Here is a 12,073-nt window from a genome sequence, read left to right as displayed (position 1 = left end):
CTATCTAAACATCTCCGAACACAAATACACATGCAGAGCGGAGACTGCGTCTGGTGAGCATATGCTGTTACCAAACTAATTACGAGAAAATAAATTCACTAACTGCCATTGCGCTCTGACAGACTGCAGGCAAGAAGAGTTGGACAAGAGGCCAAAACAGAACAGATTCTTTCTTTTTATGACTTTCTAAATCTTTTAACTCAGTAAGTAATGAAGGCCACAACAGGACTTCACAAGAGAAAATAAAGATGCTTGAAAGAGAAAATACTCCTCAGACAGGTTTGATAGCACTCCAGACTGTGCTTTATTGTTGCACAATGTGTTGTTACTGCTGAGTATTGGTTTTGAGGTTGGACATGTTAAGAGATGAAAATGCCTTAATATAGCAGTGCAGCACTTTTGTGTTTGATTTTGGTAATGTCTATTTCAGGTGTCTATCTGGCAGCCACATCAGAAAGTCTGCCACAGATGTGTTTTTCCAATATGGACTCCTTTCTGGATTTTTGCAGGTTTCACAACTTAAGCTGCTCAGGGAGATAAAGTGTCTACTCAAAGTGCTTAAAACAGTGCTGCATTAGAAGCCATCAGGTAGTTCTTTGCTCAACATATTTAAGGATTCAATTGAAATTTAAGAGTTAAATAACTTCACTCGACCACAAAACTATGGTGCATAGACATTTCCCAGAGTCAGTAAATTTGATTCTCCTAACTGAATGTTGTTTTCCGCAACAACATAACCATATAAAGATGAAATTCCTCAGATATCTTTAAATAGAAGCAACATTTTGGACTGGTTTTGTCCATCATCAGTGCAAGTTGCCAAGTAATCAAGCCCAGATCTCTGAAGCTGGATTTGTGCGTCTCTGTCAGGGTGTCATGGAGGCTCTGTAGCTCTGCTGGAGCTGATGTGCACGACACTGTACACTGAGGTTACAGAAACCACAAGAACTGTGATTAGGGAGCTTGGTCTGCTTGTTTTCTCTTATAGATTTCTGATCCTGCTAGAGATTGTCGATGATAAAAAAGAAATTGTACAACAAAACCAAGGTATTACCTGTCTCCTTTCAGTAATGTTAGATACAAAATATTTTGTGATCTAGTAAAGTCATTTTGTGCAGTCCTCCTTGCTGAAATCATCTAACATAAACTGAACCTAAAGGTGCACTACACTGCTTTAGAATTTCATTTCCACAAAGTTGTGAGACTTGCAAAAGAGGCATTAAAAAGAATATGACATCATCAGTATTATTTTCCCCTCAAGAGCCGCAGAAAACATTACACAACAGTTTTCACAGGCCGAGCAGTACTCCTCTCATTAAGAGTGTCGTGTAAGACTGGTGGAGTGCCCTTTTAAACATATTTACTTTGTTCAATTAGTATTTTCTGCTTGATCTAGTAAAGCCATTTCCTGTCCAAATCTTCCCATAATTATCTTCTACCACCAGGTAGAAGACACACAGGGATATACATGGGAACCCTTCACCTCCGCAAGGAAGCAGAAATCTGGCTTAAACTGCCAGCTTGCCAACTGTCAAACTGGTGTGCTTGTGTAAATTATCTTGAATCCTATAATTATGGATGCCTTAATACCTTCTGATCTTACTGACTGGAACACATCCTCTCTCTCTCTCTCTCTCTCTCTCTCTCTCTCTCTCTCTCTCTCTCTCTCTCTCTCACACAGGCACACACACACACAGAGCACCTGGCAGGTGAAGACTGAAATGACTCTCACGTGACCCCTTCAGAAGTTTCAAAGTAAAATCAAACATTTTCCCGCACACCGAGATATCAAAACACAAAGTGCTGCACCTTTACATAAAAAGTCCAGATTATTGGGGCACCATTTAAAAAAACATATTCCCCTGTAATCCAATCATATGTCATATATTTGTAAACCTTGAGATCTGAATTTTTCTGGGTTTGAGCGAACTTTATAATCCTGGCCAAGCCATTATTGACAGCAGTAAAGGATGTCAACGGAGCTTCAAACACTGACCTGATATGAAGGATCCGGGCGGCATCTGACTGTAGTTGACCCCTCCCATGTATAGGGCGCTCGGGGGGGCGGGGGTGAAGTGGGCTCCGTAGTTGTGAGGGGTTGCGTAGGGTCCTGGAGGTATGGGCTGCACAGAGGAAGACACGTTTTCTTTTTACGCATGTAGGTTGTGATTTATGAAAATAGAGGGTATAACAATAAGATAAATAAGACAAAACACTTTTAAGTTATGTAAGATGATAAAAGAAATCAGCTGACTAAACGGTTGTGGAGTGAAAATCCACAGGTGGGTGACAAGATAATAGGCCCCGTCTTTTTATTGGCAGTCCTCCATCTATTAGTTTTCCACTAAATGCAGGCAGCTCGAGCAGGTTTCAACTTGTGAATGTTTTGTGTGTGTGTGTGTGTGTGTGTGTGTGTGTGTGTGTGTGTGTGTGTGTGTGTGTGTGTGTGTGTGTGTGTGTGTGTGTGTGTGTGCGTGTGTGTGTAGGCTGCTGACCGGGGGCGTGTGCGTCTCAGTGCCCTTGCTGGCCAGTCGGCTGAGGATGCTCCTCTCGGACATTTGAAGACGGGCGGCAATAGGTGGGACTCTGGACAGCGTGGCCGGTAGCCGGGTCACATCGGCCTTCATGTCACTCAGCAGCTCCTCCAGCTGGTTCAACACTGCAATGACAACAACAAACATCAACAACTACTACGTGGTCACTTCTAAACCATATTTTCACATTTTAGCTTCTACTTCCTGCTTCTTTTGCACCGCTTATTAATCATTTTATACTTTATTTGGATACTTTATTGATTAATGCAGAAAATAGTCTGTTTCCTTCTGAAGGTTGAGGTTCAGGAGCTAGAGCTGGGCAATATATCGATATTATATCGATATTGTGATATGAGACTAGATATCGTCTTAGATTTTGGATATCATATATAATATATATATATATATATATATATATATAATATCGGATATGGCATAAGTATTGTCTTTTCCTGGTTTTAAAGGCTGCATTACAATAAAGTGATATCATTTTCTGAACTTACCAGACTGTTGTAAATATTCTATTATTTTCCTTTACCCACTTAGTCATTATATCCACATTACTGATGATTATTTATCAAAAATCTCATTGTGTAAATATTTTTGTTAAAGCACCAATAGCCAACACAACAATATCGTTGCGGTATATCAATATCGAGGTATTTGGTCAAAAATATTGTGATATTTGATTTTCTCCATATCGCCCAGCCCTATCAGGAGCTGGTATGTATTTAGTTACTTCAGTAACAACACTGGAAAGTAAAGAAAGGGTTATATTATTCCATTCCATTTGTGTCCAGGGTCACTTCAACTCAAGAAACCGTTGGGATTGACAACTTCTGCACAAAAAACTTTCAAAAAAATATCTTCCTAGTTCTTTATAAGGTTGTTATTAGTTATATTATCTTTTACAGGGACTATAAATAGTATCTTCTCATCTTAACAAAGTTTTTGGGGCTTTATAATTCCAAAAAAGACCACTTCCCATTCTATTTTTTACAAAAGATTTTGTTTCCCATCCTTTATTATCTTGACACTCTGTCATCACATCCCACATTAAATTAATCACCGATAAGAAACTAGTCACTTTGCAATATGATAAATATGTTTTAAGCATTTGTTTAGTTCAGCATCATTACATGCACAAACAGAAGACAGAAACTAGAACAGTAGTGCACTGAGCAGGTTATCATTTCAACAGAACAATATGAACATGGACAGACTTGCCAGGGAGTCAGTGAGGAAATGTTTGGCGCTATCGCTTAACAGTGTGTAAGCTTATCTGCTTGGCTTTACTAAAGTCAGCTTCAGGCAGAGTGATATGGTCTCTGCAGGAAGGAAGACTGATTGCACAACAGCCGAGAGATGTGTTGATGAGTTTCTCTCTTTTATTGTACGCCTGTGATTATCTATTACTACTTTGTCTAAATCTCCCTGCCTGTGTCTGTTTAAATGTCCAGACCCATTTAAACCAACTTAAATTAATGCACGCAGAGCAGATCACAAAACCATTCGGCTTGCCCAGCTTGTTAATAGCCAGCGTATGTCATTTCAGCTGCCCAGAACATTTTGAGCATTAAACACTTAATTTCCTGCATTCTGGTGAATATTTATGCACCTATTTCTAACTTTTTCTGCATCAATTTATGCTGGAAATACATGTATTTATGTAAAGGGAAACATAGGTGACAATTCAAAATATAAAAACATAATGGAATATAATGCACTAAGTCTCTCAGGCATTCTGTATTTCTTTTCAAATATTTATTCTCCTGTAGATCCTTTTCTCATGTAATGTTATATCTGCTGAGTCAACCCAGATGTTGACATGATCTACTCCTCCCTCCTCTTTTGTTGATGAAGTAACCTTTTAAATGTGCATGTCATGGTCATGTGAATGAAACATTAATTCATTTTAATTAATTAATAAACCCCTGGAGTGTAATATTTCAGATGTGTTTCATCAAGATTTCTGCTCATGTTCATAACATTCTGCTCATTCAAAATATAACTCATCCCATCTGTGTTCTCTGGCTTTGGAGGAGTTGGGATATTTTGAGAAAAATTAAGTTAAAAATTAATTAAGTAATATTACGAATTACAAATATAGTCACAATATTTCAGGAAATAATCTACCTGCACCATAGTCAGCTGTGCATTATTTGATTGCTCTGCTGATATGGTAGATTCTAGAGCTTCTGACAGACACAGAGCCCTGTTTGAGACTCTGGTCTCTGAATGACACAAAGTTTAGGGAGGCGGCCGAACACTGCTTCACATCGGAGGCAGAAAACCGAAACTACAGCAGAAATACATGGCGTATCTGCAGCAACTTTTATTTTTATTTTTTTTTTACAGAGAGAATGGACACAAAGCCACGCACAGGTCTGCTTCAGAGCTCTGTGTGTTTGAGCCTGAACCATAGACCGTAAACGTCACGGGAACTTTAAATAAAATTTAGCAATAGTATTGCCACCTAAACTTTGTGTTGCCTACATTTAAAATTACATACGGGGATGAGATCCCGGAAAAATGACTTGGCGACGCTGATGGTTTTAACCCTAATTATTGGTGTCATCCCATTATCCCTACCTTTGTGCAGGACAGCGTTGGCTGGCTTGTTGCCTGCCAGCGACTCCTTGCTGAGATGCTGGTGTGACTCCGCCAGGCACTCCACCTCTGTAAAGCGCGCATTGAGCGCCATGGCCGGGTGGCTGGGGTCCTGGGTCATGTTCAGGTAGGCCGCCCGTCGCAACTGTTCCTCTATCACCAGCGCCTGCTCCAACAGCTGGAGGACAAGAGGGTCATACTGATGTCAAGTAGAAGTGAACCACAATCATTCACTTCTCTTTTTTAGTTGTACTGTAATTTCATTGCAAACGTTTGGTCAGATTTTATGTGTCTTTTTCAACCATAAACCGGGAAGAACATGTTACGTGACTGTTCAAGATGTAATAATATATTTTCAATATAAAAAATATGTATATAATATCAATCAATATAATATCAATATAAATGGAACACATTTTCAGTATTTGGATCTTTAGAAGTTGTTTCTGTGAGCAGTCATAGGTCTGTACCAAACACTCGTGTTTATTTTAGCAAATAGGGTGACTTTATGAAACACTATTTAATTCAATTTCAATTCAATTCAATTTTATTTATAGTATCAAATCATAACAAGAGTTATCTCGAGACACTTTACAGATAGAGTAGGTCTAGACCACACTCTATAATTTACAAAGTCCCAACAATTCCAGCAATTACAGTAATTCCCTCAAGAGCAAGCAGTGCAACAGTGGCGAGGAAAAACTCCCTCTTGGGAAGAAACCTCGGACAGACCCAGGCTCTTGGTAGGCGGTGTCTGACGGGCTGGTTGGGGATATGATGAACAGTGGCAATAATAGTCAAATTAATAATGGAACAGTGACTTCAAATGGTAGTCGTAGTAGTTTATTTATTGTTGTGATTTATACTAATATGTCAAATATCTATCTTGCTAAGAAAAAATGTATAAACAGCAGGAAGAGGAAAGCGATACACCAATTATTTCTTATGCAGGGTTAGTGATCACAGAAGAGCTTGGTATCTTGTAGAAAAGTAGATTATTGCACACTGCATTCAAGACATTTAATGAATCAATGCATCTAGCAATACGTGTAATGAAAAAACTAAATTCCCTTACAACACGAACTACCTGGTGAAAAAAGAATCTGCTTCAAAAACACTAACTGATATAAAAAAAATGTATGTAAATGAACAAATTTTAGATGAAACCCACATTTCTGACAAAACTAATTTTTATTTTACATTTCATTTAAACAGACAGAAATGATAACACAAGGCTTAAAAGCTCTGATAAGTCTGATTCTTCCCTTTGTTTGCAACCTACTCTTATTATATTCTGTCTGAAAACTGCTCCAATATTCTTTCTTGGTTAGCATAGTGACAGTAATGCAAGCATTTTAAGGGAAATAGAGATTCATACAATGATTTAGTTGTTTGTGTGTTGTCCAGTAAAAAAAAAAGTGGTTATTTGTTGTAAACGTGTTGCAAAAAGATTTCATTGTGTTACACAACCAATTACAACTAAAAATATACTACGGATCATTTTGTGTGAAAGAGATTTATTTTGTGCTGTCTTGTGCATTCTTGATGGCAGATTTACAAAAAAACTCCAATAATTTAACAAGAGAGATAACGAGGAATGTTTAAGAAACAGAGATACAGTAAATGAGGATGTTGAGGGCAGGATCTGAAACATGTGAGCCGCTCAAAAACAGGATGAGAGCTGTTCCAGAAATGCAGCGGTCAGCAACACCATCCAGCCAAAATATGGGTCTAGGGGCATCTGTCATCCGACCATCAAACAAGTCAGGTGATGGAAGACACTGTGAAATGTTCCTAAAATAGTTTGTTTGCATAGAAGTAAGGCTGGCACCGAAATGTGTCTATAGCACAGAGTATTGAAAACTGTCAAGTCCTGAAAGTTGGCTTTGAATGGCTTTTCATAGTTTAAATTTATTTGTACAGGACAGCTGAAGACATGAAGGGGGAGAGAGAGGGGGAATGACATACAGCAAAGGGCCGCAGGTCAGAGTTGAACCAGCGGCCACTGCGTCAAGGAGTAAACCTCTATATAGATGGGCGCGCGCTCTACCAGGTGAGCTACCCAGGCACCCAAAGTTCTTGTTTTTAATGTTTGAGTTTGGTTTGGTTCTTTTGTTAATGAAAAAATGGGTTTTTGTAGAGAAACAGGTTTATATTTCACATGTACTGGAAGAAATATCATTATGTTGTTAGTACAGAAAAAAAATCGATAAAATTATAGCTGCTATGCAGCTATGGTTGGGGCTGAGCATTTTGAGGAGGAAAAAGAAAAAGCGGAAGAGGAGGAAAATGGCAAATTCACGAGGGTTCTCATGTTGAGTATGTCCAAGGATCTTCTAAAATTAAAATATCTCTGATTTTATGTGTCTCCGATCCCCACAGCATAATGCCAGAGTACACAGTGGCATGTTAACCTAAGACACAAACTAATGAGCTGAGCATTTCAGTTAAAAAAATGTATTTGCTATGAAAAATTAATAAAAACACTGTTAAAAAACAAATCTCCAGTGACCTTAAAATGTTGTGAATTCTTTTCTATGAAGATCAAAGATTTAGTTTGCAAGAAATTGCCGTATTTGTTTACACTACTGTATGCAGTAAAACGTTTTAATGCACTGTGGGCTCAATTTTTGATAAATCGAAAATCTGAAAGGAACATTTGTGGAGGACAGTGTGGAGATGAATTCCTAAAGATTGGTGTCAATAGAGCCAAAAACGTAAACGAAAAAAAAGTAGAATGCTACTGGGTAAAAGCAGGGCCAAGTTTCTGCTCTGTTGGGGCTACATTTTGACTCTGACTGATATACGTTTGGCACAGGACTGAACTGTGTGCAAAGTTTTGGTGACTTTTGCAACATGGATTTCTTAGGAGGAAGAAGAAATAAATCTGGTGTCTCCACTTCTGAAAGTCAAGTTGTAGACGTCTTGTCTTACCTTGAAGCGTCGAGCCAGGAACTTGTTCTTCATCTCCAGGAAGTTGCCTTTGTTCGCCTGTGATTTGAAAGGCTCATTGACGATGGCGAACTGGGGGTCATTCTGGATGTCCTGCCACCGGGCGTAGCCGTGACTGGCACAAGAGTCAAGGGTCACGTAACACTTTTGGGTAAGAGGCATTGTGAAGCAACACTGTGTGGTAAAAGTAACGGTGAAGCTAAACACAGAAGGTTTTCAGATTATTTCGCCAATGGAAAAGTTATGAAGCACATAGGAATTAAGTAGTAGAAATAGTTTGACATTTTGGGAAATACACTAATTCACATTCTTTGCAAGAGTTAGGCGAGAAGACCTATGCCACTCCATTCAATAGAAAGTTATAGCCAGCAGCAAGTTGGCTTCACTTACCATAAAGACTGGAAACAGCTAACCTGCCTCTAGGTAACAAAATCTGCCTACCAGGACCTTTAAAGACCATTAATTTGTATGCTGTAACTCATTACAACTAAAAAGTTCAAATGTAAAAACAACCATATGTATCCTTGGGAGGCTATTTTGAACTTTGGACAGAGCCAGGCTAGCTGTTTCCCTTGCCTCCACTTTATGCCAAGTTTAGAAACAGACATGAGTGGTATCGATCTGACCCTTAAAGAAAGCAAATGTTGAGCCCAAAATGTTGAGCTATTCCTTTAAGCAGAACATTGTTTTTTGACAGGGATTCATTTAATCTTTTTAAAATACAAAATTGCAGTTATTTTCGCACAAATAGGCCCCAGGCAGCTTCTGAAACAAATCATTTCTTCCCTTTTATTTCAGCCTAACTAGGCCTCATGATTAGCTTGTAGAATAATGAAAACAGTCTAATGTGAATGCTGCATGCAGCATGGCCTAATTACCATAATAGAGGGAACAACATGAACTAAATGACCCACTACATTGGCACAGACACAGTTTGCTGTTTACCGAGCTCTGGCTGGCTTGTTGACTTATTACGCTGGGCTTCTGCCGGCTTATAGAAAAATAAACACATTGGGGTCATCGCTCGGGCAACTCCCGTCAAGGATACATCACGATTCCTGCCAGCAACCAGAAGTCGTGTCGGCGGTGCCAGATCTCGTTCATCTTCCCCGAGGAGATGGCAGCTCGTTCCTCATTCTGCCAGAGAGTGTGCAGCTCTGTGGGGTGAAGCCAACACAAGCTAAAAATGGTGCAGGTCTCAAAGTGCTTAGCTAGCTGAAACCTGGCTGCAGGTGTTTCCACGGCACAAAGAGTTTTTCTGGGTTTGTGTTCAATGTGGAGATCATTTTGGCTTTTTGTACAGAAGCTCTGGAAAGCATGGGGAATGTTTTTCTGTTTTAGTTGGGATTTTGATGTTGTTTAGACTGCTTAGTCACTTGTTTGGACTAGCTATTAAGTTATTTTCACCTTTTCACCTTTCTCTCCTCAGCTTTCAGGGATTCTTTAGTAATTTTACATTAGTAAAAAAAAAATCTTCCCAATCTTAAAATGCAAGTGTCTATGCTATTACATTTATGTTTTGATTCATGTTGATAGTTCTTTGTGTATCTAATGAATGGGGATGCAGTTCTTGCACCCTTCCCAGGTGTTATCACTTCCACCTTAACAAGAGGCTATTGTTGTGTTCATGTCATATCTGAGTTCCAATAATTACCAGCTTCTGACGTTCTTGTCAACATCCAAGCCAAAATTGTCACTGGGAAACTCAGGTTTTTCTGAAAGCTCCAATACATCCAACTTAACTGTTAATAAAATAGAAGTGCCTGGAGATGGGGGGGAAAGGTAATTTTTTCTTTAATTTTCTAATCACAGTTTATGCAAAATAATTGTCATTCTGATTGGCAAACCTGCTGATAACTAGTTACACCTAAAATGCCCATAATGAATGTTGAAGAAGTAAACATAGATGGTTAAAATTGTTAAAAGAGATGAAAAGAGAAGTACAGTGAAGTTAGGAAAAGTTACATACAATAAGTACCCTATGTAGAATCCTAAAATGCCCTCCTGTACGTACACTACCACATAGACCAGCTGGATCTATTCCACAACCACTGCAGGTAAATCAGTACTGACCCGTGAAGCCCCCATCTGCGATGTTGAACATAAAGCGAGGTCGCTCAATGGGAGGCCTCCCGTTACCCTTGGGCACATCCTCCCTTGCTGCTCGGACTTCTTTCCCAGCATCCTTTTCACCTTTGACTTCCTCTGTTTTTGAGTAAGACGGCAAAGGTATCTATTAGCAAATACATTTTTGCTTGTGTATTTATGACAGCTTACTGTCACAGACCGTGAAGCATATACCTTTCTTCACATCAGACACCTCGGTCTTATCCTTTGCATCTGTCGTTTCTGTTGCTGTGAGTGTCTCTTCCCGCTTATCTTTTTCCTTCTCCTCCCCCAGCTTTTCTCCTTTTGCAGGGGAAAAAAACATTTAATTAGCAAGGACTTGTAACATTACTCCACACAAACCTTCTTCATCTGTGCACGTCAGATTTGATCTTACTGACCTATCAAGTTTCTTTTCTGTTTTTACCTGATTTCTCTTCTTTGACCTCTGTGTCTTGTTTTTTCTCTTCTTTACTCTCCTCTTGTACCTTTTTCTCCTCTGTTGTGGCAGCTGAAGTGTCAGTTGTTTCCTTCTTCTCCTCTTTTTTCATGTCGCTGTCCTCTTTGCCTTCGTTTTTTTGATTAGGGGATGCATTTTGGGATGTGTCTTTTGTCGTGGAGGAAAGCTATGGAAAGTAACACAATATGCCATCACTTACTGAGTCGTTTTTGTTGTGTGGTAAAATCTTCAAATGCCAAGCTTCTACAGACCTGAAAAAACACAATTCAATCATTATTCATTTTTATTCCTTTCAGTTTACATCTTATTCTTTTTGTACTTCCTTAAACAGACCACATCAGTGTATTTGTATGTTGTAGCCTTTTTGCTATACTTAACATTTTGGATGACTATTTTCCAGAGCATGCTGTAGAGATGTCGTTTGTTTTTCTTCTACCTTACAGGCAGTTTCCATTGATTTTTACATGATGTGAAAATGCCGCTATAATTCAACTGAAAGTATGGATTATTTGAACTCTGCACTCATTGCCACGCAATACAAATGTAGGATTGGATTTTCAAGCTGTATGAAAGTCAACAAAAACCGACTGGAAGGAAGAAAAACATTTAAAAGAAACAATGGCATGCATTGGAGAATTGTTTGAATTAGTGTAAAGTCTATGGGAATTGGAGAAAAATGCATGCAAAAAACAGGTACATACAGTTGTGTTCAGAATAATAGCAGTCCAACATCACTAACCTCATAAATCAAATTTTTGATGTGATATTTCTACATGGCAAATCATTTTTGTGTTGTAGTGTCATAGAAAACCAACAGACTCAACAGTCATGACATGCATGCTGCTCATTCTGTAAAATTGAATCTGTAATCGAAAGGGGCATGTTCAAAATAATAGCAGAGTTGTGTTCACTTAGTGAGGTGATTGATTCTGTGAAGACACAGGCGTCAATTATGGCCCATATTTAAGGAAGGAAGGAAGCAAATGTTGTGCAAGCTGGTTATAGTGCATTTCACACTGAAATACTCAGCAAAATGGGTCGTTCCAGTCATTTCTCGGAGGAACACCAGACTTTGATTAAAAAGTTGATTGGAGGGGGGAAAACATATAAAGAAGTGCAAAAAACTATAGGCTGCTCAGCCAAAAATGATTTAAAATGCCTTGAAATGGCATCCAAAGCCTGAACGACGTGGGAAAAAACGGTCAACTACCAATCGAATGGATCGAAGAATAGCCAAAATGACAAAGGCTCAACCAATGATCAGCTCCAGGAAAATCAAAGAAGACTTGAAGTTACCTGTGAGAACTGTTACGATCAGAAGAAGGCTATGTGAAGCAAACTATCAGCTAGAAGCCCCCGCAAAGTCCCATTACTGAAAAAAGACATGTACTTAATAGGTTGAAATTTGCCA

General features: G+C 38.9%; 1 protein-coding gene across 5 annotated transcripts in view; it reads right to left on the bottom strand.

Annotated features, from left to right (window-relative positions):
• Positions 1 to 12,073, bottom strand: part of chd3 (chromodomain helicase DNA binding protein 3) — a 46,816-nt gene that overhangs the window by 9,733 nt on the left and 25,010 nt on the right. For all 5 annotated transcript variants that reach the window (XM_028563980.1, XM_028563982.1, XM_028563978.1 and 2 more), the window contains exons 32-39: positions 10,630 to 10,828; positions 10,398 to 10,505; positions 10,170 to 10,301; positions 9,145 to 9,253; positions 8,079 to 8,211; positions 5,127 to 5,322; positions 2,496 to 2,659; positions 1,997 to 2,123 (exon numbers count right to left, since the gene is read on the bottom strand). In XM_028563980.1, coding sequence (XP_028419781.1) covers positions 1,997 to 2,123; positions 2,496 to 2,659; positions 5,127 to 5,322; positions 8,079 to 8,211; positions 9,145 to 9,253; positions 10,170 to 10,301; positions 10,398 to 10,505; positions 10,630 to 10,828 — 1,168 coding nt within the window. The remainder of the gene's footprint in view (positions 1 to 1,996; positions 2,124 to 2,495; positions 2,660 to 5,126; positions 5,323 to 8,078; positions 8,212 to 9,144; positions 9,254 to 10,169; positions 10,302 to 10,397; positions 10,506 to 10,629; positions 10,829 to 12,073) is intronic.

This window comes from Perca flavescens, chromosome 19 (genome assembly GCF_004354835.1).
Source record: "Perca flavescens isolate YP-PL-M2 chromosome 19, PFLA_1.0, whole genome shotgun sequence".
Lineage (NCBI taxonomy): Eukaryota > Metazoa > Chordata > Actinopteri > Perciformes > Percidae > Perca > Perca flavescens.
Note: the sequence above shows the minus strand (reverse complement) of the source record. Positions and strands in the feature narration are given on the sequence as shown.